General features: G+C 44.5%; 1 protein-coding gene across 8 annotated transcripts; it reads right to left on the reverse strand.

Moving 5' to 3' along the window:
- mctp2b (multiple C2 domains, transmembrane 2b) lies at positions 1–26732 on the reverse strand. Of its 8 annotated transcripts, none has more exons than XM_040160250.2 (23): positions 26540–26732; positions 21202–21766; positions 19123–19173; positions 18233–18350; positions 16146–16288; positions 16003–16079; positions 15445–15559; positions 15276–15308; positions 13853–14023; positions 12716–12846; positions 12330–12516; positions 10640–10733; positions 10435–10537; positions 10186–10288; positions 9897–9998; positions 9717–9791; positions 8264–8383; positions 5565–5678; positions 4223–4264; positions 2286–2395; positions 2020–2129; positions 1600–1697; positions 1–818 (listed from the first exon to the last, which is right to left on the reverse strand). In XM_040160250.2, the coding sequence occupies exons 2-23, from the start codon at positions 21712–21714 to the stop codon at positions 771–773; spliced, it is 2658 nt and encodes an 885-aa protein (XP_040016184.2). In that variant the 5' UTR covers positions 21715–21766; positions 26540–26732; the 3' UTR covers positions 1–770. The 8 variants fall into 8 exon arrangements, with proteins under 8 accessions (XP_040016184.2, XP_077941021.1, XP_077941022.1 ...); XM_078084895.1 differs by lacking the exon at positions 26540–26732 and adding an exon at positions 26393–26483; XM_078084896.1 differs by lacking the exon at positions 26540–26732 and adding an exon at positions 25531–26397.
- Between the last annotated feature and the right edge of the window lie 1007 nt (positions 26733–27739).

The following is a 27739-nucleotide window of genomic DNA, read 5'->3' on the forward strand; positions in this document are numbered from 1 at the left end:
TTGTGGTTGTTTGTATTTATTGCCATTAGAAATGAGAGTGATTGTTATGAATAAATAAAGCAGTGTATAGATTAGGTCACATCCCACTTGCCAGCAAAGAATCAAATATAACAGCGAGATACAGACCCCACGCAGGATGAATGAAGATGAGAAAATTAATGTCGGCACCCATCTTTGTCCATAAGTAGGAAATATAGTGAGAAATAACAGGATGTGAGGCATACTATTGTCTACCAACAATAAGTGTTACCTCGTTTCATCATAACATTTAAAACTGCAAAGACATTGTACTTTAAAATGCGTTTTTTGTATGAAAACGCTGCATGAAATAATATAAACCCATAATAGAATTCATTTTCATCTTAGCAACAACTGCTATTTTCTTTTTGCAGGGAGAATAATATTATACAAATCAGTTAAAAATATACACCCAAATCTTCCATACATTCATTAAAATACAATCTGATATTTCAGCTGGCTTAAGAGGATGCAACCAGGAACTATAAAATAAAGCAGCTTCCCATTGTTTGGCTTGAAGAGTAAACTGTACAAACAACACAACATCCTCCATCCTTAGCAATAATATCACAAACTCCTCTTGCGTAATGTCTGTGCGGCCCTCGTCGTGGACGTCTTTGGATGAAAAGTCTTCAGGTGCTGGTTGATATGACCGATGCCGAGCTGTGCATCGCCAAAACAAATTGAGATTCAGAGCTGCCACGCAACGGGAGACGGGCGGGTTCTCTGCAAACTGTTTTTGAGTAGAAAGCCTACGAGAGTTTCTTCTTCCTGCTGCCTCTCACCTCACTGTAGTGAACCTGTAAGAAATAACAGGAAACAGTCATCACCAATGAGGCATTACTTTATGTTCAACTAGGAGTGCTTTTATCTAATAACTACTTCAAAACAACGTTTTCCCAGAGGAAGCGCATGGACACAGTGCTGCTGAGCAGGAAGACCACAGTCATCGCACAGACAGAATAACCGTGGTCCTCTGAGTAGCTGGAGAGCCACACTCACCAAACCCAGAGGCCCAAGGGCATCCGGGGAGGAGAGGGAGGAGGCAAATGGGGTCAAACAGCTTAGAGAGGGAGAGAGGGTGAGGAGGAGGAGGAGGAGGAGGAGAGACGACAACGGGTAAAGAGGGAAGAAACCGAGAGGAAATTAAAGAAAGAAGAGAGGAAACGCAAAGAAAAAGAAAATACAATCTTCAAAAAAAAGAGAAAAAATAGTCTAAAATATTCTAGAAAATCAGCTCGAACTTGTTTTGTGTATTTTTGGTGCTGTAGGAGCTGTAGGGTGCGGACGGATGGGTGTGGGGGTGGTGGGGGGGGTGAGTTCATACAGGAGACAGCAGCAGCGTCTCCTGTCCCGGCCTGGGAACAGCCTGCCCTGCCAGGCAGCTAAGCAGCAGACCTCCACCAGGGATGTATCGGGACCCAAACACAACAGAAATTATACGGGGCTACATAATTATAAAGATGGAGCTAATTATACAGACACGAGTGATGGATGCCTGGGAGTTGTTTAAGCAAAATGCAGAGCTAGCGGGCTCTGGGATTTGGGGCTTCCTGGGCCGGCGGATCCAGCGGGGCTTACCTTCTGCACATCTGAAGGCACCCTTGTCAGGAAATCAAACACCTCATTGTTGTCAATGCTGTACGGGTTCCGTAATTTCTTGGTGAATTTATTGATGCCTAAAACAGAAATTCACACCAACATATCATTAGCACAAGTCTCTTGTGGCTGCGCGCTTTGTTTCCACACAAACAAATACCTGCCGAGGAGACTCGTGCTGTCCAAGAAATGTGGCGCTGAGTGCTACGGCCTGTGCCCATATCTTTATTTCTTCTAATAATAATAATAATATCATCTTATCCAGTTAAGATTTAACACAATAAATGCTTACATTCAAACATAAACATAATAAAGAGATCATGGGATGATGCACTCAGGTCAAATGAAGACAAACACACGCATCCGTAAAAAAGCGGATGACGTAATAAAAATAAGACTCACCCCAGATTAAAACTATGTAGCGGACGGGGATGTAGTATGTGAGGATCGTTGCAATCCCAAAGATAAGGAAAGCCAGACTGGACAGGAATGGCACCGACCAGTTGAAAGTGCTGAGGAAGAAAGTTTGTCCCAATTTAATATACTAAAAGTACATGAAAGACAGCAAAGGGTCATCAAAAAATGAGATTTGGAACATTTGACAGATTTCAAACACTTTAAAGGCGTCCAGCTGAAATACAAATAACAACGGTGAGCTGTATTTATACTTTTTAATCCTCTCCCCAAAACAGGCCATCTGGTCCAGCAGGGTTTGAAGGGTGATGATTGTGTCTTGGACCATGTGGATTTTCTCCAACAAGCCTCTTCTCTCCGACTCCTGCATCAAAAAACAAAACCAAAGGGTCCAGAAAGCTCGGGAAGGTTTTTTAACTTGTCCCATCTCAGTATATAATGATGGGGAATATCATTGAGCAGAGAATAGATCATTTTCTGCTGCTAATTGTTAAAACTTCAACAAAAGTACACATTTAAAAAAATAAAAGAGTGGGCCTTTATGACTAATAAAGGCTTATGCTCGTAAAAAAAAAAAAACTGGTGACAGACTGTCAGACACTCGCTCATTTAATTACTCTTGAGTACTATCAGTACCAAATAACACAGATTAGGGAGGTAAAAAGTACAAACCACTTAAAAAAAATAAAGTTGTACTTCTGTACTTTTACATCAATGTAATTGTAAAACAAAGAACATTTGGTCTTAGCAACTTTCACAAACAGAACCAAAAATAAATAAACCCTTGTGAAATAAAAAGGTTAAAGTATTATTTACTGAATAAATGGAACTATTCTGCAGGAGATCAAATACGATTCTCATAAATATCTTCATTTTAATCGGTTTGTAGTCATTTTAAACAACAAAGCTTTATCTGGTCAGCGAAAGACATTCCCAAGGCCACAGATTGACACCAGACTTAAAAATAGTAATAATTATACTAATACAAAATGTCTGACAGTGAAAGACTTTTAAAATGCCGCTTAGGATAAGAGAGTCTGCTAAATGTCAATGGAACGGCAGATAGTTCAACAGAAAATGCACAAATGGCTTTTTCAAGTGAACGCTCTTCAGAAGGGGACTGGAATCGCCATCATGAAGGAGGCGAGTTGCCGTTCTCAGGCCAGTGCAGATCCCAGGAGGGACGAACGGCTTTAAAGTAAATGGAGGAGACCAGACTCTCCCGAGGTCTCTGGAGGGAGAGACAGACGATGAGACGGAGACGCGGCCTCGCGTCCACATCAAACGCAGGGAGGCTTTGGGGGGGTGAGAGGAGTGAAGGGAGGCGCTGGGGTCGGTGGGGGTGCCGGTTATCGAGGGATTGTTTACTGGCCAAAGCCATGGTCTTTGTCACTTATGTGATCTCTGTGATGAATGTCTTCGGGGGATTGCTGACCCGATGCCATCCAGACGTCGGAGAGGAGCATGGGAAAGGAGCCGGAGAGGGGGCCCAAACCTGGGATGTTCCACATGCACGGGGACTACCCGTCTCAAAAAACACACGTAAGACCATTTAGTTTCACCTCAGTCAAAAACCCATCAAACGTCCTCATTGCCCTCAACCGGTTGAGCCGTTTCAGGGTCACGTTCCCACTGAAACCAGTATGAGAACCACAGTGCATTAGGACGATGCAGGCCATTCCAAATGTCTACAATAAACTGCTGTCATTCTGAGGGAATATTTCATGTCCTAAAAGCATTGTCACACTTCAACGCCAACTTTTTTAAAATGAGCTTTGGAGCAGCATGTCTAAGTGGCGTCATTAGTTCCATATTGATGGTATTATATGGCGTGTTAAGCTCAGGGACTTCCCCAAATGCAGCAGAACCTTCCCCCCGCCCCTCTATTAGCATATGAATGTGTTGTGACATGTGGAAACGGGCGGTTGAGGGCTTCATTAAGCCCGAACGTCTTTTGGTAAGTTAAAAAAAGAAAATACAACTCGTGGCTGGCAGGAACCACAATGCTGCGGAGGATTTAGCGCAGAATAAAGAGCTTAGTAAGATGAAATCATAGATCATAGGCAGACACCTTTGTCAACATCTCCAAATAAAGAAAAAATATTTTCTATTCATTCATCGGCATATAGAAATGCAGATGCTTGGCCAAGAAATAAGAAAAAAAAATCAATCCAAAAGCCTTTATACATACCTTCTCATCGTCGTCATCTTCGTCGCCCGCATCCACGTTGTCCTGCGGCGAGAAGAAGTTGAGATTATCTACACTGTAAACACTCTCTCATTCTGACTGCATGCATCAACGCCAGCGTGCTCACGGGGTCGTCATCTGACTGCGGGGATCAGCGGCGACCTCGGGGTCGGCCCCCGAATAACATTCAGCAGTGCGGCTCAGCTGACCGAAGAGACGCGTTGGCAACTGGAGGACAGCTCGCGCCGCTGTACCAGAATTCTCTGAAGCGGCGGGAATCAATCTTTTAAAATTAGCGGCGGATCACGCGATTACTTGTGCGTGGAACAGAGTGATGAAGGCCACGAGGAATCATCCTCCGACTCTCGTCCGCTCTGCTGAGCTTTATCGTCGCCAAGCTCCATCTCTCTTTCACCTCGCGTGTTCCCATTATCGGACGTCCATGCACAATTATTTCAGCGTCTCATGAAGGATTTGGATGTTGTGGTAAATGGTTTATTATTCTGTTGAAAGGAATATACGCTAAAGGAACTTGAAATGTTTTTTTAGATCACTACATTGGGGTCAAAGAACTGGTGGTCGGCAATTTTCTGGCTTTTAATAGAATTCAGTAATTAATGGAAGGAAATAACAAGCGGATTAAACTGATGATGGAAATAATGATTATAGTTGTAGCCCTACATGGTTGTAAACCAGCACACATTTCACTGACTTCACGACACAATAAAGCACATTGTTGTCTGAACAGTGTGCTGTGTATGTAATTTGCTATAACCTATAGTCTGTGTCTAACCGTGTACAGTAAATACAGCTGCCACTCCACACTGGGACCAGATGCAACATCCTATTTTTTTCCCGGTGAAAAGGAGAGCGATCTCAATGGGGGTAAAAACCGAGGTGTGAATGGTGATCTTTCAAAGCAGAGTGCTTAAAACTGTGTCTTATTTGACCAGTCACAACGACACGAGGGCAACAGACCAATTATGGCGAGGAAGAAGAAGAAAAAGAAGGAGAAGAAGGAGTCAGGACATGAACTAGAAGCAGACTTTAACATAAAAAGGAAGGAAGCGGCATTGTTAGTGAGGGACGAACGAGGCAAATTAGCAGAGTCTATAATGATATTTTGCATTAGTCTATTCAGTCAGTTTTCTATGCGTATGCATTATATGTATTGGTTTATTATGTAGCAAGGCATGTTGCTATGGAAACAAACCAGCATTAATTAAGAGAACAAAATGCGCTGGAGGTAAAATAAAAGAAAAAGGAGCCTGAGCAGGAACCCGCAGGTCACTTTGCAAAACGAGAGGAAGATGGACGAGGCTGACGAAAGCGGCTCCCGACTCACCAAGTCCTGACTGACCCGACCGGTCTGGATCTGGAAGTAGTTCCACGAGATGAGCAGCACCAGGAAGAGGGGCAGCATGTAAAACTCCCAGTGCCACACCGTAACCAGGAACACCTGCAGGCGGAGGGGCACAGGGGTCAGATATTAGTGAGGTCGGACACACGGAGGGGGTGGGAGTATGAAACAGCCTGCTCTTTATCAAGTCCCATCCAAAGACACTTTCAATAGTTCCAGAGTCCCCCGCTAGCTAAAGGTTGATCCAATCTTCTATTGAATTAATTAGCGGTGGTCAAGATGATGAAGGCTACCCTGCCACTATCAAAGCCTCGCTTCCTACGTACATTTGCTCTTGTTTTGCATAAGCTGTGCAGGGGCCGCCACTTTGCTCAGCTGGACCGAGTCCCGCTGCACCCCCCGTATATGCATTGACATTAACCACATACGTCTAATTGATCTGCCTCTCTCATCTTGTGTACATTAAAGCCGACCACGCGATTGACTGCAGCCACGGGGGGGAGGGGGGTGTCTGTGTGCGGATATGACATTAGCATCCGTAATGGCACTTGTGATGGACATGACACCGGTGTGTGGCTCAGGTAAAATGGATGGCGGTGAAGGGAAAGTGGCGCGTGATGCTCCGTGGCACGGCTAAATGGAACGATACGATAATCCTGTCAGAGAGGCAGCACCGGCCAAAATGGCAGCGCTCCAGAAGGCGTGGGGAGGGGGTTTTGTAGGTTTTTATATGCTAATAAAAAGGAGTTAACATCTGCTAAAGACATTGCACTCCTCTGGAGGCACCGATTGACATAAAAAGACGGCGGATCGCAACCTTGTAACCTCCTCGCCACCGCCGCCAACATCAGCTTTAGCGTGTGAGAAGCCATGCATGCTCTTGTCTGTGTTATCACATGCCAAAACGGGGCCTGGGAGAGGAGATGAAACTAATTCCTCACTGAAAGGGTTCTGTTTTATTGGAAAGGACTTTGTGATGACTGGGAGCGCCGGGACAGAGGCAAAGCAAAGTCACGCTTTGGTTGAAATGTATACCCAGCCCATAAAGACTGCGATAAGTGCAGCCCATTTCAGCTTGAGAGGCATTAGAAAGTCTGCCACGGCAAAGAGAGATCTGGAAATACAATCCAGATCAGAGACGGGGGGGAAACAGGGAAAACAGGAAAAGAAAAAACCTGGTGCTACTGAACTGCAGGGTAACGCATTCTCAGAATGCAGCGGGATTTCCACGCTTGTGCTCAGGCAAGAGTTTGCACGGCACGGCCGTAATCCAAGAGCACAGAAATCACTGATATTATTCAGCACATTCATTGATTTAAAGTAGGCTTTGGTCAGCAGCTTCGGATTATAATGGATAATTATGGCTTTATGCTAAAAGTGAAGAGTCATAAAGTCAGTGAACCATAATGACTACCCAAACATCCTGAAATATATAGTGATTGTGATGACATCACATGTCTATGCATAACTAATGACACATTTCAAATTAAAAGCTGCAAAAAGGGAAAAGAGGCCTGCATGTTTCCAGGCCTCTCCGTGGGATAACCCCGCTCATCTAAAGCACACCGCACTGACTACAACGTGCCGCACCGACGCGCTTGACAATCGGCAGATGCTGCAGGTATCCTGTCATGTAGAGGGACGCTTTGCTTCAGCGCGCTCATGTGGAGATATTAAGCAGCCACTTATTTCTTCTCACCGAGGCTTGAAATGGCAGCGTGCGTTAGTGTGAAAACACGAGTACAGATGGTACTGTCTCTCAAACACTGAGATGCAGTGGGAGGACGTGTGTGCACATTGTGCGCCTGTTCATGCTTGTACGACTTGTACGCTAGTGGGTGTGTGCATGTGGGGGAGGGGGGGGAAACACATACTTACAATACAAAAAGGGGGGGATTTCTGTGCATTAACTAGTATTTCTAGGTGCAGTAGCTCTGCAGTAGCTGTACAGCAGCTCCCAAATGACAAAACTCAATGCGCGATGCAAAGCTCAAGTGTGGGTTCTGTTCAGAAAGCAGCAAATTGAGCAAACTGTACTATTAGCTGGCGTACAGTATCTCTTCACAAGTCTTTCCAAAACTTCAGTGCCATCTACAGGACGCAAGTCGCAAAAACAAAAAGAACTTTCCATGACCTTAATTTCCTGCATAGTTAATGGCCAACTCGCTGTGTGCCGTGTCAATCGAGCTACGATCTGTGAGAGAACGACGTCTGAAGATCGGCACCCACTCCACTTTACAGTTTGAAGACGAGAGGCTGAGAGGCTTCTCCTCGCCGTCCGTGAACACTTGTATTCAACAATGGCAGGACGGAGAATGAGCCTTATCTCTGAAGAGGCTTTTAATTGGACTTCTGTCCGCATAATGGTGCCTGAATCAAACCGCGCGCAGATTGGACGGGAGGGTTAATGAGTTGTCAGGGAAGTGGAACAAAAATAGACCATCTCGACTCCACCGGGACTCTACTCTCTCCAGCTGAGGCTTAACTCGGTATCCACTAGACACACAAACACCGAAAGCGTCCACTCCACCGCGGAGCCGGGGCCCAGCCTGCGTTTCTGCTGAGCCCATGCCGCATTGATTAATAATCTCGCTGGGAGGGTTCAAGCAGGGGATAGCCGAGCTGCAGCGCGCGGGGGGGGGGTTATGCAGATTGCGTGTCGATAAGCAGTTGAGGCACTTCACCAGGAAGGCTAGCAGGCTCCTCTGAACGCTCTCCCACTGGAAGCAGCTTTTGATGTACTGCAGAGTCGACACGATGGCCCTGTACAGCGCCTGAACGCGCAGCACGTTCCTGGCCAGCACCTGAAAGGAACACATCAGAAACGTGACACACGTATTGCAGCAGTTGGGTTTAAAGCGTGTACGGGAGTGCTTAAAGCAACGCTGTCGTCGCGCGTAGGGGGATTTTCTTTCATGGCGTTCATTCCTGCCAAACAGGAGAAGTCCAGTCAGCTTGTGTAATAGTCAAGTAGCCGGTGGTCAGGGGGGCAAAAAATGTCAGTAATCTGACCTGATTTAGCAAACCACGACTTTCAACATGAAAACAGAAGGGAACCCTTCACGTTTCGTTTCGGGTGCTCGCTGTGTAAGCCAATTTAGCGAGCAATGTATTGTCTGACAACAATGAGTCTTTGTGGGAAGTACAGACAGTCAGGCACCCTGTCTCGCACCCTGTCTTGCCCACTGTATATCAAACTAATGTAGCAGAACAGTGGAGACAAACTCAGTCACAGTTGGGGTCATTTAAAGCTTCATTCAACTAATTCAGGCAAATTGCAGGCGTCTGGTTTTCAGAGAGAGGAGAAGTTAAAACCCTCAACGTGGTCATTAAACTTCCTTTTTTTCAGTTCATAGAGCCAATTTATAAAAAACAAGGACCACAAAATGTCCTCTAGCGTTTTCTCTCTCATAGCGGCTTTTTTTTTTTTTTTAACTATCCAAGCATCACATGATTACTGTCAAAAGTGCAGTGACCTTTGACCCTCACTCACTTCACTGTTGGTTGCTTGTAACATTCAAGGCTGTGGAGTTTAAAGCTGAAAACACTAATTTAGCAGAGGAAACCTTCCGCTAATACTTTTGTTCAATAAATAATTCATTGTTTGTTCGGTAAAACAGTGAGTTTAGTTGAAACGTAGAACTTGTACGCCGCGGTGTTCAAATCAGTGGCGGCAGGCCAATAGAGGGCAAAGGGGGTCGCCCCACCCGGAGCGTCCCTCCTTGAGATAATATTCAAATTATAAAAAATGTCTGTTTTTGAAATATGAACTCTACCCAGTAATACTTCTTAAAATATGAAATTAGCGCGAATGACATGCCTTGCCTTCACGTCCCTGCTGCCTCACACACGGCCCGCCTCAATGTGTGCGCCAGATTGCCTGGAGAAGGCGGGTCTAAGAAGCACTTTAGCCAATTGATGATTTAGTAAAAAAATGTTTAGCCAATGTTAATTAGTATTGCGTTTTGATACCTTGACAGTTTTGCATTGAATGATTCTGGTCTGTTTGCTGAAGTTGATTTGATAGATCTACATAGAACATTTTTCACCAGTCGCCACCAGTTCAAATGTATTTTTTTGTCTGACTAGCAAAGCAATTATTCCCCAATGCAGTTTTACACAGACAATTGATCATACCTTTTTGGAAAATTTGGGATTATCCTCCATGAATCTTCTCTCCATTGGCTTGAAGGTCCTTATACCTGCTCTGACCTGAGAAAAAAGGAAAGAAATCGGGAGCAATGAGAAGCAGACAGAATGGGGGCCCATCTTTCATCTCACTCTCATGTCCTCATTGCAGGCAGAACTTTTACTCACAGGGTTAAAAATAACCTTCAGCTCCAGAGTGATGCTCCCCTTCGACAGCCCACCTAAGTCTTCTTTTTTCAGCGGGAAGGCGATCTGCTGTCCCCTGCGGATCTGCGGGACAGAGAGGGCGTCAGGTGCTGACCTCATCCATGAACCTGACCATCAGTCATGCTGCATTACATCTTAGCGAGTCTTCAAAGCGCTGGAGTGTTATCGCCCTCTTCACTTTAATTTAGACGCAGAGTGTAAATAGATTAGTCTGTTGTCCACGACGGACTCTTAGTGAGGCAGCGAGTACCGAGAGCAGGGGAATGGCAACTTTTCCCAGGAAGTCTGGCGCCTTGTCTCCATCCTCGTCAAAGACGGTCACCACCAGAACGTCATGAATGTCTTTGACAGGGCTGCAGACACAAACAGAGACACCAGATACTCCTCACAAACAAGCACACCTGATGGCCACAGTGTTGGTTTATTACAACGTTGTTATCACACTGAATACAACGTTGTATTAATGGGAACAAGAAAAAGGGGGGAGACTCAAACTGACAATGTGAAGACGGTTTTCCACTCTGGGTTGAGGCTCTTGTAGACTGTGTGGGTCTGCAGCCGGTCGTTCCCCAGCTCCAACACGCAGAAGGGATCGCTCTTGCCTGCGGAACACAACAACAACAAAAACACTTTCACACTTGGCTCCCTCCGTCGTGTTTAGTGTAACAAAAGAACAAAGAAACAAATCCAAATGTGTGACATACCGTTTAGATCAGCAGCCAGCAAATCCGCAGCCCTGATAACTTTGATTTGCAGGAAACCAACATCAGGGAGATTTTTCAGGGACCTTTTCAAACTCTATGGGGAACAGACAGGAGGCACGGGGGTTCGGATATATTAACACAACACAGAACACATCAGAGGCCTGCAAAATCCCAACAACAAATCCTAGGATACATGAGCCAGACCGTGTTTTCATTGAACTGCTGTAGTGAAGGAAAAATAGAAAATGTTCAAACCATCTCACAATGTCAGGGAACCCTTAAAAAAAGAAATCTGTGATACAAAACCAGGATCAAGAGATTTGCTTCAAAAACAGACAAAGCTTTTTGGCCTAGCTTTCCATTAGACTTAATATTCACAAATAGGTTGAATCACAAAATAAAGAAAGTATTTTAACAGTGTCTGTATCTGTATTAATTAGCCTCGTAATCATTAGAAAATAAATCCACAGCATTAACAAAATGCAGAGATTTCCCACATTGGTGCCAAAAAGACTGCGCACTTTGCTAATCTAAACTAAATAAATGAGCTGAAAGAAGTCACGGTGAATGCTGTGGGGCACCGATATGTTTTTGTGAAGCTGTGCCACCTCCGATTAGAAAGGCAGTCAACAAAAAGCGCTGCAGTGTCCATGCTAGATGATGTTTTTCAAACAAACAAAAGAGAAAACCGTTTTTTGGTCCATAGACCAGATACTTCACAAAGTGATTCAGGGCATTTTTTCATTCTGCAGGAGGGAGATTTGTATTCAGCGGCTGACCTGGAGATCTCAAGTCAGTATTTAACTTGAATACCCAAACAAAACATTATCTCAAAAAAGTCCTTGATCCTATTTGCCATGATTGATTACCAAGGACATTTATTTTCGACGTGCTTTTGGCATGAACTCAAACGGCGGCTGCAAGACAGGCATGATATAATATGAGATGTTAGTTATATCTGTTATTTTTTGGGAAGAATGATTAACGGTAAAAGGCATGATAAGATAACAGACTAAAACATAGAAAACACAGCTCTAGATAACCGCAGCAGCTGTAAGGGCAGATCGTGATGGGCTGGCTGTTCAGCACCAGGCAGGTTTGGACACACGTTCCCGTTGAACGAGAATCACTGGTGCTGCACATTGTGAGGTACAGTTTGCCAGAGGGCAAAAAGTTGGACATGTTTTCTTTGTGAATGTGTAATATACTTCATCAAGACAACACATCAGCACATTGCTGATGTCAAAACCTTCCGCCTGACATTGACATCTGTTGTTGCTGACTCTCAGCACATTGCCGGTCAGATACTGCCATCTCATGGCCTTTCAACACGGAAAGAACTGCAAGAATCCCAGTGGCAGTTTAGACATAAATGTTAAATCAAAGCACCAGACTATAGATAAATATATGTTTGGACTCAATATTTACATATGGGTTAACCATCACTTATCTCCCACTGCTCTGGGCTTTCCTTTGCTTTAGTTAAGCATCTTTGGACTCAACCGTAGTCTAAATAGAGCAAAGGACATTTTACTGATGACTACACACCATTTTGTGGAGGGATCACCTAAATCCAGCCAGGGGCCTAGAGTGAGGGGGCCATTTTCCCAGACGCACGGACACTTCAACTGGGACATGTGGGGCAACCACATCGTACAGATAAAATATATACACCAGTGCAGGTACTGACATAGTTGTCCAGCTGTTTCTGTTGTTCATGAGGTTCATCGAGCGGCGCCGCAGAGAGGTCCGCGATGGAGGCGCCGCTGCACGGGTTCAGTGTGATCAGGAGGACAAGGCGTCCTCTCCCCTGGTCCAGGGTCTGTGTGAACAGCGCCGTCTGGTTGAACGGTATCCCGGACAGGTCGACCTCACTTCTGTACACACAAACACACGCACGCAGACAGAGACGCATTCATGCAAATGTCAAAAAGGCACATGCATGGTGGACAGACATGGGGACACACATGCACATGTGCAGACAGCTCCGTACACAAGACAAGCACACTTAATCCTCACAGCACCACATTTACAGCGTTTATCTCAGAGGCCCCCGGGTTCCGAGGGCAGACTCACGTTTCCAAACACTCCTCGTTCCTTCGTCCTTCCTTGGACCAGAGCTCCACCTCCAGGTTTTCTGGTCTGTCCCCAAACTGGTTGAAGGTGAACCTCTCTCTCCACTGAGGGTTGGACACTTTGCAGTGATTCTGAATCATAAATTAGGTCAAAACATATAGAGACAGGAATATATATTAAACATTGAGAGTAGCCATTCAAATACAGACGAGAGTCAGAAAATGTTCATTCGCTATTTCCCCTGTTATATTACTCAAATGCATTTCGAACCTATTATTTAGAAATAAACAGTATGGCCAGATGTAGTGTACTGAATTATATTCAACAGATTGGTGTGTGAATGATTTGTTCCCAAGCACAGTCAGAAATCATTATGAGAACTTCCAATTGCACATGAAGGCATAAAAAGTAATTACTGTCATCCTGAACTTGCATAGAAGAAAAGAGAGGAGCGGTGCGGCTCATTAGCTGGTCGCTTTGATGTGTAATGCCTGATGTTGCAGAATAGCAGGGCAATCAGCAGTGACAGTAGCCAGAGCGCCAGACAGGGACCATCAATGCTAGACATCATCAAGCTGCCAGGATGAGGACTGATGAAAGCTTTTATGTCTCACACACACACACACACAAATTAATTTTTATCTTACTACACTGCTCTCTCTCATAGGTGATCTGTGACCGGTCACAGATTATACGGGCATTGAAAGCGTTTGGCCCTTTGAAAGGTTTATTCTACTGCTGTATTAATTATCGATCTGGACAGTTTGTGAATGCAAAATTAAATACATAGCATATACTGCATGAAATACATTGTAATACACAATTACAATATCAAGGCGAGTATACAACTAACTACTAACACATACATTTATTAAACATGTCGGGTTTCATTCATTTGAATTGTCACAACCACTTTGCATGACCAGATAAACGTGAATATACATTTGGTTAAGGAGATAGGGAAATAATTAGAAGGAGAAGGTTTAAAGGTTAAATAAAAAGAGGCGTCTAGGATTGGAGGAGAGGAGGGAGAGTCTAAGGAGAAGAAAGAGACTAGGGGGAGGGGAGGAGCGGAGAGGGTTTAAGTGCAACTCGAGAGGAGGAGGAGATGAAAAGCAGTAGTCCTGCTTCCAGTACCTTGCTTCTGTGCCTCAGCTCCCCGAGTCTGAAGCGTACGAAGAACTGACCCCCCTGAGTGTCCAGCGGCAGATCCTGACCCTCGACCAGAGTCACGGACACAACAGAAGTCCAAAGCTGACTCTTCCTCAGTGTCTCCAACTGGCGAAAGCCCAGAGAAGAGCCTCCTGGCTGGGATTTGAAGCCCAGGAAAAAGAGGGGGGGATTCAGATTTAAAATAGACAATTCCTATGTAACACCAGAATATATATTCACAAAACCATAAGTCTTCCTGTTTTCTTTTATGAGAAAGCATGCAACATCGTGCAGAGAGAGGAACAGCAGGACACAAAACACTAACCGCTGCAGTAAATAAAATAGTGATTCTACTTAAGACATTTTCACTTCTAAAACACAAAGCTTTTATCGTACAGCAACGCCGATCCGAATGGAGATACAGCTGAATGAAACAGCAGTATCTTTTTTTGTCCCGGGAAAAGACAAGTGAGTTGTCCCCTCAGTTCACTGAGGGATTAGGTAAATCCTGCAGTAGCTACAATGCAGAGCGGCGTCTTTCGTCCACATATCTCAGAATGTGGCTTCCTATTATAATTAGCCGAAAGCTTACATGAAGACGCGCCACTGCAGGGAGATATTTAACTCGGATTCAATTAATGCAGATCAAGCTGACAATGATGTTGCTCTGCCGAATGCACTCGTGTTTACTTGGTTGGCGACACATTTTGGAATAAGAGGCGTGGGCCAGCTGAGAATAATCAACGCTCCCAGAAACAGAATGCGATGCCGGATTGAGAGACTGCTGCGTGAAATAATAAACAAAAATAGCTGAGAAGGATTTAGAAAAAGTTATATTAAAAGGTGCATTTAGAAAAGAAAAAATGCAAGCGTTCACGTATATAATGTAATGTATAAAAAATACATAATATATACTTGAAAGTATCTACCTCAGTATGCAGCGTGTCAGTATCCGAATAGCTTTTAGATTTGACTGCACTAATTACTCCGCTGATAGTTGTTATTCTTTTAAAAAGGCAAATTAATTTCCTTTTAAAGTATTTGCGGCAGTAGTTGTTGTTGTGTAGAGCGGCTACTTTCAAGCACACGACAAATGTGATCTGTACTCAGTATTTTATATGCTAAATGTACAGCAGCTATCATCGATAGAATGACTCTCAGTGTTTAATCTTATTAATTACTAAAAATGTTTGTCAGATTTGTCTTTGTAAAATAGACATATACTTTCTTTAACAACAACATGGTCATTTGCTGCCCTCTGGTGCAAAGACACAAAAGGACCAACTACAGCTATAAAATGTTGGTATCTCTTTTACATCAGGCAAATATCTGCAGATTGCTGATCAAACCAACAACAAACAAACTGGATGTCACTTCCTGTGTGTCTCATGCGTTCCCTCCTTCATACCGGAGTACTTGGTTTTCTTTTTTGGGGCCACCGCTGCAGACAGGAGCATGCATGTTAGCAACAAAACAAAACAACATTGTGGTTAGTGTTACGCAGCAAGAGACCGTTAAAAAGCATACATGTGCAATAAATACAATGCATAGCAAGGGTCCTCTGGATTATGTATTACACTGCCTCTTTTGCTGTTGCCATCTCTGAGTGACAGCCTCATGTCCACCAGCACCTCCCCCATGTCCTCCTCCAGGCTGTTTGGGTCGTCCAAGCGCAAAGTCATCTCATTGTGCCTGAAAATAAGAGAAAATGTCATCTTAAATATACTTAGGGTAACCCAACATGTACACTTCAAATTTAAGTTCAACAGATCTATTTCAGAGAAGGATGATTTACAGGATAAAAAAAGCACAAAAACACATTTCTGAAAAAAAATATTTGCTTTTTGCTTATAAAATAAAGCTTAATAAATCTTGACAAAATAACACTGATCTGAATCTTATATTGAAATGGCCAACAATTGTCTGACTAAAATGAAGATCTTTCATGCTTCTTGACAACCGGCCGGTCGACATTACACTAAAGAATATTCATAAAAACAACTAAACACTGATACATTATCAGCAGATTTAATCCGAATCCTCAAGAACCCACTATCGGTTTACAAGCTACACGACGCGCCTTCCGACCGCCCCCAACACCGAGTTCACCACCGTGCCCTCACTGACACACTCACTTGTCAATCACCAGGTCGTGCAGTCTGACGATGGCGGTGCCCATGAAGTCATCGGTGGTCAGATCACGGTCGTACACCTGCGTCAAAGAGAGCGTTAATGCAGGGAGACCATACTCGTAACACAACCGGGGCCTTTTACTCACCTTGATGTACAGGTTCTGGTTCAGATCCTTCACAGGTAGCGTGAAGGTCTCATTCCACGCCGGGTTGAGGTTTTTGTAAACCACTTTGCTTTTGTAGAAGGTTTTCCCCTCCAGCTTGAATTTCACGTACGGGTCGCTGGTACCTGACCACAATTTATGAAATACAAAACCATGCAGCTCACGTTATTCACTGAACTGTCCTGCTGAAGCAGAAAACATTGACCAACTGACGACACTGCAGCTGTTAATTCAACTTCAACAATAATAACAACCATAATGCTCATAGATTTCATTAGCAGAATAAAATCAGACCCAAACAAAGCGAGAAAGCGTGACAGAATTTACTTTCTCCCTGTGTTCCAAAAGCAAGGTTTACTTTACGTTTTCACAAAAGGTCACACATACAGACGAAATGAGCCTGCTTCTAATTTCAAACTGAGGTTTCTCAACTAAGTAAATGTACAGGTTTCCAGTAAAAGGGAGGACCAGCCCACATAAAGAGTCATCTCTAATCCCTGTGTGAAGGATGTGGTTTCTTTCCTCTGCAGCCAATGGGACCACAGCTTCCTGACTCAACAGCCAATCATAAGTGGGCTTCCAGTGTGAAAAGTGACAGCAGCTAAAAACCTTTGTTTTGTGGCTTATGAATCCTGCATGATTCACCTGGGTGGCCACTGTACCGGGATTCATAAAGCAGCCATTTCTTCAAGAAAGTGTTTCTCTATTTTTTACATCTCACATTTGTTGAGGCCGTGTCCAATCAAATCATTTTCACTGTGAGGTGAGCGTTTACAATCTATTCTGCCAATCGACCAGCTGAGGGCAGCAGACCACCAAACACAGTTTATGGACCATCAGGAACCAGAAGAAGAGATTCTCTAAGAGATGAATGTAAAGAGAAAAAGACATCGCATAAGCTGTAAACCAGGACAGCAAAGCTGGCCGGGGTGAGTGGAGACCAGCTGCAAACAGCTGTCGGTGTGTGCTGCGCATGCACATTATATAATCTGTTCAGATAATAAAAGTGTTGTCAATTCACCGCTTTTAAAAGGAATACGGTCTTAACAATAATGTAGGGGAAACCAAATCCCCCTGCGCCTTGATCCCCCATCAATCATTTCCTGCATTATCTTTCCACACACAGCACGGTTTGGTGAATACAAAGCCACGCGAGGCAGGAAATATAATATCCAAATACATGCCTGCAGAGAAAGGCCTGTGAAATGAATGCAGGGCGCGGCTATGACAGGTTCTAATACGCCGCGTGGAATCCTGCCCAGGCTGTTATTGCAGCTTCACAGCGTTACCGACAACCGGCCGTCTCGGGTGTCGGTGACGCTGTGTATTTCTGGCCATCGTCAACAAGTCGAGGCCAAACACACAAACTGAGGACAATGCCAGCAAAAACACTGATAGCTTCACAGTTCAGAAAACCCCTGATGGGGACCGATGATCTTAAACGTCTGGTAGATTCAGGAAAACACACCGCAATGAGGAAAGAGGAGTATCTGAACACCTTTACAATGATGTCTTTGTTGTGTCAGATGTTATACAGGTCACACCAATTTGGATATGACAGGGAGTGCAAAGAGGGAGACATCCAAGCACCGGTTTTAAAATGAGTGTGAGACCGCAAAAGGGTAGAATCGATGAATAACAGCTGTGGCTCTTACTCACTGGGACAGAAAAGTGCATGATCACAGAGGTGACAAACTGTAAAAAGTAAATAAAATAAAACCACGGGTCACAATGAACAAGAATGTAAGAATTAGACCAATGTGAAAGAGTTCATTGACTCTTAGGGAAGTTAAATTGATACTTGCATCTATTTTCTAGAAGGTAAGGTGATCCATGAATGTGATTATTAATCCTATACTACACTTCTCATATTTGTGTTTCCTACCGTTTCATCTCGTATCGACGCTTCGTGGTTCAGCGATGTTGATTTAGGGATGTTTGAATACAGATTACGTGCATGAATACACAAAGAAGGTTCTGCTGTATGCATTCTTTGTAAAAGGATCCAGGGATGCCATTTGAGTGTGATGGTGTTAATGTCGGTGCGGTTGGTGAGATGAGGCTCTTACCACAGCGGTCCCTGATGACCAGGTTTCGTCCTTCCTTCAGGTTGATGGTGAGCAGGAAGGATCTGAGAGGGTCCCGTAGGCTCTCCGGCACGTTCAGGGACTCGTTCCCCATCTCAGACTACACACAAATCCATTCATTCTCATGAGTAGTTTCATTAAGACTAGCAGTACATCGGGTAAAACCTTGATTACTCAAAAAGTCCACCTGAGTTTCACTGCAAAGCATGCTCACATCTAACCCTCAATAGAAAAACAAAACCTACTCAACTTCAACAGTATCCCATCAAACAATTTGCAGAAGGTCGCTGGCTTTCAGTATTAGACAGCTTTTGACAGTTACCACACACACACACACACACACACACTCATTTTCATAGGTTTTGTCTTCATTCTTTGCGTTATTAAACTCTCATCTTCCCATGCAACAGTAAACTCACAGATAGCCGTCACTACAGCAGTGAAAGAGTTTTCCTTTTGTGCTCGTTCATGATAACAACAATGTCAAATCATCGGTTGTTCGCCACACAATCCGCTCTGGTAAAACTAAAGCTGTCCGGGGCTTTTATTCACAACATTGTGACAACTGTCGCTCTGTTTTCCTCCCATTTAAAAGATTTTGAAGTCAAAGTTAATGTTCCTCACATACCAGAATGCACCTTTTTAATACTTTGACACAAGTGTGTGTCTGCCGAAGCGCAACGTCACCTTCTGACCAACGGGAAACAAAACCTCTTCCCCAAAAACACGATTGCACCACCCGACAGAAAGTCTACGGCAGAGCCCTTTTAGCCCCAGAGATAAATCAGTAGAAGCCACTAAAGTCATTACAATCAAAATGACTTCACTTCAGCAACACAGAATCCCCGATCAAAGTGAAGAGATGCACTTACATTTTGGCTGTCCCCGTCTTTCAACCCATGATCGCTGATATGATCATCATACTGCGGAGACAAAGACAAACACGTTTCACCGATCGATCACGCGATGAATGACGAGTACGTGTGGTAAAAACTCCCGGCTGACGAAAGAGGAAAGTGTCCGTGTGATGATCACGTAAAAGCTTCAAGAACTGAACTCTGGCATTTCTACCATCGGCACAAATCCTCTGAATATTTAATAAAAGGTTTCTGTATCCTGGGGACTGGAAAGCATCTCCCCGGGGAACACCGTGATGAACCAAGAAGGGAACTGGCTTTTATGCAATGATGTTCAGTTTAAAGCTACTCCAACTCTGAGCCGGTGACTTCCTGTAAACCACGAGGAGCGGCCCTCAATTTATAATTAAATGAAGTAGTATTGAAAAAGAATGAATACGTTAAAGGATTTCCTTGTTACATGAACAGCAAATGTATTTGTTGCAACACCAATGCTTGTATTGAATTGTTAAAACACAATGTTAGCATTTCATGCCAACATGCAGATCTGGTGATGTTTACAATGATCAGCCCTCTAGTTGGTTGGTTTAGCATCATAAGCACCAAACACAATGTAAAGCTGGTGTTAATGAGAATATTTATTTAAAAAACAAAAAGAATCCATTGCGGTCAGCACAATGACGAGCCGAGGGGGTAATCAAAAGGGATTATAAAATAATAAAAGTGTACCCAAATTCCATAGGCTGTTAATGCAAATGTAAAGAATATATCACAACTAACGAAACATACGGTACAGGGATTTATTTAAAGAAGAATATACAATTTCTTATATTTTCATATTATTGTAGTTCATTGCATTTTTATCAATTTAATCTTTATTATTTTGTTTATCCACCTTAGAGGGTATTCTTGTTTCTTGTCTGCAATGTGTGCACATTTCAATACTTTTCAAATAAAGATTACACAAAGGGGTTACAATTCACAAGGGGAACGTGAACATCTCTATAATCGCGTGGCAGCATGTCATGTGTACTTAAAAGCTAACTGGATGTGATGCCGTGTCATCACAAGTCGAGTCAAAAGACAACGTTCACTATTTACTGTCACTGATCCGCAACACAAGACTGCAAGGGAATAAAACATCATTCCCTACATTCATCTATTGAAAACAAAGAATGAATGTAGTTCATTGAAAAGGCTCAGGTGTCATGTTAGAGCTAGTGACAGACATGCAGTTTGGGCTTTTAGCCCCACTTGGGCCAAAGAGTAACTGATCCATTCATGAGTTCAGTTACTGCTCACTCACCACACATGCTGCCTGATGTCCATGAGCAGGCAACGTGTCGTCTACAACCCATCCAGGTAGAGAGACAACACTTAATGCTAAAGCGCCTCAAATGCCGTTCAAAGACTTTTTTATTTCATCTCTCGTCTTAAACAAGGAAATATGCACATGTATATCTAAGAGAAAAAACTTGGGAAATGTTTCTGAGGCCATTTCAGAGCATCACCGTATGTTCATTCCTTCATCAACGAACGTCATTTAGTCTGCGATGATCAATGGTGGTGGATCACAACACCGTGAAACGTTGACCGTGGATGTTGTCACAAGGGATATTCCGGATACGGCCTCTTAGAAATGTCAGATTATATGCAATTTGTTCTTTCTCGGCCATTAATAGACTAAGACGTGATAAATGTGAGCAAATCCGTTTGGGGACAATGATGTGGGAATATGCACTGGTGACATGAAAACACACAGAGTTCTGCCAGTGCTGCTGGAGACTATTGATTTTGGAGGGACCTGGAACCTGATCATCTCTTTACCTGCCTCCTCCAAGTTAAACGTTGTGGGAGTCCAGTGTAAATACATCCAACACCCACCAAAGTACACAGAGCAGCCAGTACTTTATCCATGTACCTGCACGTCACAGTGCACGAATACTACACAGGCTTATCCTACGGTGTATTGCTCCCCGTTAATGATTCTACAAAAGTGAAAAGGTGAGAAAAAAAAAAAAGCTTTAACCTTAATTAGATGCTTCTGTGGGACTGAGCGGTTTTTTAACACTGATTCAAATGCAGAATCCGTACCTGTGCGCTGTCCTGGGACACCTCCTCAGAGGGGGGTCCTGGGCTGTACACGGTCATCATCTCCGGCAGGGCCAGCTCCTCGGGCTCCATGCCCCCGGCAGGTCTGTGGTGTGTCTCCAGCTTCTTCTCCTCCAGGCAGAGACTGCCGAATGACTCCTGGGAGGAAGCCCAGTCCGTGCAGTCTGCACGCACCTTCCTCCCGGCTCCTCCGAGAGCGGCTCGCATCACCAGGCCACTCCCACTCCCGCCCCCGGGGCTTCGAGCTGGCTTGAGGAGCGGCGTGGAGGGGCTGCTGGAGCTGGGAGAGGTGTACCGTTGGACCTGCGCGCCGGCGGGGACGTGAGCGTGCTGCTGCCTCACGTCACGCATGTCGGGAACGGAAGAGCTCATCCGGTGGTCCATGGTGGGTTCCAGATGAACCAGATGTTTGGTCGGGCTCGTCTTGCCTCGCCGGAGGTGTGGCAGCATCCTCTGGCGAAGCTGCTGCAGCTTGCCCGGCTTCTTGGGGTCCATGACGGGAAGGGAGGCTCGGTCGGCTTCTAAGACGTGGACATGACCGGCAGCTCTAATGCAAAACACAGAGAGTCACATGTACAGCGCCGTCTGATGTACACAGCCAGCAGCTGGCTGCCGGAGGCTGGCATGGAGACAGGAAACAGCTGGGCCTGCTCTGTCCAAAGGGTCACGGGCAGCTGCCCCTAAAGTTCATGAATAAACAAGTTGCATCTCGTTTACTGGACTATTTCGACTGGTCGCCTGTCTATGCAACAGGCCCGAAATACATCAAGGACCCAGAATGAAACCACTAGGTGTCATGTTTCCTCGTTTCATTCAACTCCGGTCATGAAAGGAAGCAGGAGCACTTTCCAAAACGTCACTATTCCTTCAAGTACTCTAAATGTTTGTGCGTCGTTCCTGAGACGTATGGTCATCACACAAGATGCCTCCAGAGTCACCATCACAAAGTGGTGACCTTTACACCAAAGCCCTAAGCCATCAGCAGACAACAGAACAAAGTCTGCTGTGTTGCTACCATCAGACTCAGAGATCTCTGCATATCAACAGCGGTGGGAATAAAAAAGGGTAGAAAAGAGGGAATTGCAAGAATGGAATTGCATGTAAACTGCAAAACAGTTATTGTTGTCAGAGTATTTTTCAAAGCAAACATTTTGACAATTAGGAAAAGCACAAGAGTTACTAATTATTCTGTAGCATTCAAGTGTTCAGGTAATTGCAGTAATAGAGAGCGGGCGAAATAATCATTTGCGCCGGTGCTGTTTCAACTGTGAATTGTTAAATGTCTTCGTTTAAAGGACACATGACTGCAAAACGCTTCCTGGCAAATGAGCAGCAGAGAACAGTGCAATGTTCGGTGAGGAGGGGGAAGCACGCTCCGGGTTGTAGAGAGGACGTTTTTCAACAGTGGGGATTCTCTTAGAGTCATAGGACAGACCATAATCAGGATTATATCAAGAACAGATATGCATGGACTACTTTCCCTTTGTAAAGCAAATAAAGTCCAATGATTGTCATCAGTTTGTTTTCACACGTGCAGCAGGTGCTTTACTAGGGTCCTCTAAGGTTACAGAGCAGGTTAAGAGATACATATATTGGAGGATATATTTGACTATATTACCTCTGAATTAGAGTGACGGAGGAAGTACTTCATAAAATGGAAAGTATTTTGTCCAAAAGCGGCATTAGATAACATAACAGTAGAAGAATAGCGGGACTGATCCACTACGACGTCCTTTAGAACTCTATTTTCTTGAGAGACGCCCAAACAGGCCGCAGCACGGAGCAGCCGCCCCATAAGCTTCATACTGGCCTCATTCTTTGTATCGTCATTAGCTGCAGCCACGTTATCAGCTGGAATTAGGAAGTGGAGGAAGGGGAAGGCGGCAGATCACCGAACGAGACATGAGCCACTGTTTACAAAACACGCAGATCATTGAAAGATGTGAGTAAGTGTAGCGTGTGTCCAAGAATGTTGCTAAAATTGCCACCTGATTTCAGACAGCGATAGCAAAGTACAGCATGATCAGCTGGGAGTCCAGGTCTCCACCCACGGGGAGTTAGAGGCGAGCCGTCCACCACGACCAAATCAGCAATATGAGGACTTTGACATCCAAAATCATAGTTTTCTAGCTATTCCAAAATACAGCGGTTAGACGGTATACAATCTATACCTTTGCCCAAATGTCCGGTCTCAATTGCGTACATTAAAAACGTATCTGCGTTGTGTCTTTTACAGGGTGAGAGACAGCAAGCAGAGGAAAAAGGATGATGGCCACTGAGAGCATCGGCCGAGAGGTACTTGCATCTATATGTCCACATGTGTTGGGACACAGTTACAACACGTCGAGGGTTGAGGAAACTCAAGCTGCAAAGCAACAGTGAAATGGAACGTCTTTTTTTTTGTATGTTTACATATATGCCGTTTTTGAGCAATATATAAATCTATTTTTTCATGACTCGTCATGAATTCAGGTTCATTTGTAAACTCGCTGGAGCTCGCAGGCGGCAGAGCGATCCATCAGTGGGAGGAAAGACATTTTCCAAAGATGGTTCCTTCTGATCCGCAACACCGGGGAAGGAGGTGCGTTCAAAGTCCTGTGACAATAAAAGTCTTGAATCGCAAGAGGCCATCGGTCAACGTCTTTATTGATACTACGGCAATAAAAGCAGCATCACTAAACAACAATGTTTTAGGGGAAAGTGGCTGCTCGCAGTGAAAAAAAAAAATGTTACAACGTAAACAAAAGACTGCGTGATTAGATCAGCCCACTTCCGCGGTGATTCAGAAAAGGAGCCCGGACGGGAGAACCTGTCCGTCACTGCAGTGTAAAAACAAAAAAACCCCGTCCGTCCGGGACAAACCAGTTAACTCTGTTGACCGTCATGCAGGTGAACAGTCTGCGTTCGTCCCCGTCGCTGCATCGTGTTCGTTACAATCAACTCGTGTTATACTAGAATCAACAGAAAAGAGGTCAAGGGAAGTATAACAGATATACTTACGACCCCAGAAATACCACGTTAAAGTCCAGAAGCGAAGCAAAGTGGAGAATTTGGAGCAACGGTTTTATTAAGTTCTTGTCCGCATCTTCATTACATATCAAGGGACGGAGACCGCGGCGCTTAATAACCCGTACGCTGCAGTAAAGACGCCCCCACATCAATAAATCTCCAACGTCCTTCACAGCCCGGTTATGAACTTTCACACCAGCTGGATGGATGAAAATGGCTTCAGTAACCGTGTGCACACTACTACTGTAGTTAGCTAGAAGATGATCAACGCCTCAAAGTGTGTACCGAGGGTGTGGTCCTAAAAAAAAAAGATTAGCAGTCCACTCCTGATGAAGCGGGGAGCCGGTGTGGGTGTATAACGGAGACGTAAACATCTGAGCGGGGCGTGATATTCATTTGAACTGCAAGTCAGGCCAGAGGGGGGGTCAGCCAGCCGTAACCCGGACCAAGCAAAGAGTCCCCAGCTTAGTCTTAGGCCTGCATTCCAATTTGTTAATGGAGATAACTGCTTCCATCAAAACCAGATTTAGATCATGGGATTTTTTACTTCCAGAGCAACACCCCCCCCCCCCCCCCCAACCTTCCCCTGTCCCAATCTGTGGACATGTGAAGGCTATGATGCAGAAAAGGCCGGCTGAGGTCGAGGTGACCAAACATCCGCCGTTCCTGCAGGCAACCTTGTCCAGAAAGCCCGTCTCACTGACCTCCATCGCACCACATGTCAGTCGTTTATCTGACTCTCTTGCATCAAGGAAAATACAGCCAGATGGAAAAAGGAGTTATGGAGAAATAACTAGATCCATCTCTTAGATCAGGCTGAACGAGCCACCAGAGGTGAAGGAGCTTAACAAACATGGCTTTGAACGGAACCAGATAGTGGATGAAACAACTTGTGAAGGAAAACACTGAATGACGACGACTTGTGCTCTGGAGAAGAGCGTGTTTTTTTTAAAAGTACGCACACAAACAGCATCTGCTGATTGCAGAAAGTGGCAGTAAGATGTGACTCAAAAGTAAGATACTTTTGTTAAACAAAGTTTAACAAAAGTATACAGTTCCAGTCAAAAGTTTACACACACTTGTCATTCAAATTCAATGAGAAAGTGTGTCCAACACTTTGACTGGTCCTGGATATTAATGCGTGCATCCTTTCAGAACACGGATTCCTGGGCTACTGGAACATAAACTGAAAGTACATCAATTGGGGATGTGACCACCTATTAAGAGTGTGAAATGGAGGAGTTTCTGCAGCTTATTACACACACGGGAGCAGGCTGACACATGCACCGACTGTCTACTTGCCACAGGAGGTCACCGACATCCGAGTGAAGAAAGACACCGATTTTCACTGCAGGGCTGATAAGCCATCGGAGGCTTGTAAAGTGATGCCGGGTTAATCAGTCCAAACACAAAGGCTCTTTGGCAGACCGGATTCTCAGACAGTTTTTTATCTGCATGTGTTGCCTTGAGATGACCTCCTGGTGAATTCTCATTCCGATGGGAAATTATAGATATTTGAAAAAATGATTTACTTCTCCCCTCAAATGGTTGGGACGAGTTGAGCAACTTCACAGCTTTGCCTCGACAGAACGTGACGAGTTATTTCCTGAAACAGCACGCCGTCTCCACACGTGACTGTGCACGGCTGACGAGAATAGAGAATAAAACTCGCTCTTCAAGGAACCATCCGGAGTTGCAGTGGATTCCAAACATGCGTTTGTCTCTTTAGTGGTTCCATGTGTTTGCGCGCTGCATAAACAAGACAGGGTGCACGAGATGCCGGAATTTCTGCTGGAACAGAAGCTTTGCAGAGGTTCACGTCTGCATCCTCACGCATTGAAAGTGGTCGAGTGTTGACGGAACCTGAAGAAGGCACAACAGCGTGCACGCAGGTGCCTTCAAAAATACACATAAATGACCATGCCGATCAGAAAAGATCAATAAGGTCGCAACTTAAATTTGGCGTGCAAAACATGAAATATATGATGTCATCAAACGTCTGCGTGTCCGCGGCCTGCGCAGTCTATTCAAGAGTAACTATTCAAACAGGTTTAGTTTGGTTGATATCAGCGCAAAATGGAAAAAATAACAAAGAAACAAACGTAAGCAGGAGAAACGCGATACTACCGCGAAGTTTTCAACAGTAGGAGCTGAGGCTCCTTACCTGTCCGCGGGGAGGAACGGCTTCCGGGCAGGAAGGAGGCTCACCTGGACGAGCCCCACGTCAAACAACCGCCCTACAGGTGAGACTCCACCCGGTACTTTCCGACTTCCCCCAAGAAAACAAAGGCAGTGCTGGTGGAAGTTGTACCTTTATTCCGCAGTTTGGCGCCTCTGACGTCTGTTTCTCATCCACCTCATGGCTGCTGGACGGCAGCCGCTCCTCCGAACATCAGCGCCGATCCGCCGCCCCGCCAGACTTCCGCCTCCCCGGGGAGGAGCGGCCACGGGCGGGGACTTTCAAAGTAAAACCACCGCCCACGAGAACAGAAACAAACAAGATGCGGCAACTATAAATATATGAGCGATACGAGCAGGCTTTAAATTATTGTAAGGATATTCAGCACATTATTAAAATCTATATTTAATTTATCCCTCCAGAAAGGTGGAAGTTGCCCATTGCATTGGTGGTCATGTCGCCTCTACGTCAAATAAAAGGTCAGATGCATTTACTTTTCTGTGAGGTTGCTTGGACCAAGATGTGTCCCCGTAAAGCTGAATCACAAGTCCATTAGTCCCATTGATATGTCGACAGTGAATAGAAAGAAATTAATCCTTGTTTTTATTTTAACTTATTTCCACCGCACTCATTTGTGGCTCACACAAACCTGGTCCTTTGGCTCTCATCATTCCCATTGACCTTGCTGGATTCAACCCTTCCACTTTTCCATTTCAGTGTAATAAGTGAATGACGCCTTGGCCTGCATGTTTTTTTCATTATCTCAACTAGTATAATCCAGTGGCTGTTGGCATCAAAGTGCGTGCTTTGCTGTGGAAATATCAAATAATATCTTGTCGGCATTGAATCCATCTTTGCTGCTTAGCGAGTTTCTTTTTTCTCAAAGACTAACCATTTATCTGTATACCCACTAATAGAGTGGATCATCATTATACAGTGAAATAAGCCATAATGCCACCAGGCCGAGGGGTTCTGCATCCTCCCCTTCTAACAGGAGTCACCTCTGGACGGTCACATATACGTAGGACGTGTATGTATTCCATTAAATGAAGAAATGCGTCCAAACTTTTGACTGGTACACATTGACATGCATGGACACACGTGGCTAGATGGGGGTGTGATTTACACAGATTATATCAGAGTATCAAACATCCTCATTGATCTACATAGTTCCTGTATTTCGGCAGCAGGACGTTGTAGCCTAACAAGCATGACAAACAAATCTAGTATACTAATGCAAACTCTTGCTTACTGTGTCTAAACGGCCAAGGTGACACTTAAAGGCTGGTACCACCAAAGGCCCCATTGCTTATGAAATGACATTACCTTTCT

The sequence above is a fragment of the Gasterosteus aculeatus genome, chromosome 12, assembly GCF_964276395.1.
Source record: "Gasterosteus aculeatus chromosome 12, fGasAcu3.hap1.1, whole genome shotgun sequence".
Lineage (NCBI taxonomy): Eukaryota > Metazoa > Chordata > Actinopteri > Perciformes > Gasterosteidae > Gasterosteus > Gasterosteus aculeatus.

What these genes read in the sequence shown, in the direction of transcription:
- mctp2b (XM_040160233.2), bottom strand. Translation starts at nt 24,377, where the DNA reads ATGTGGGGGCGTCTTTACTGCAGCGTACGGGTTATTAAGCGCCGCGGT. An exon ending in AACGAGGAGTGTTTGGAAAC is followed by an intron (nt 12,517 to 12,715) that starts GTGAGTCTGCCC and finishes TTGTGTGTACAG; the next exon opens with AAGTGAGGTCGACCTGTCCG. An exon ending in GGAGCCTGCTAGCCTTCCTG is followed by an intron (nt 5,679 to 8,263) that starts GTGAAGTGCCTC and finishes CTCCGCCTGCAG; the next exon opens with GTGTTCCTGGTTACGGTGTG.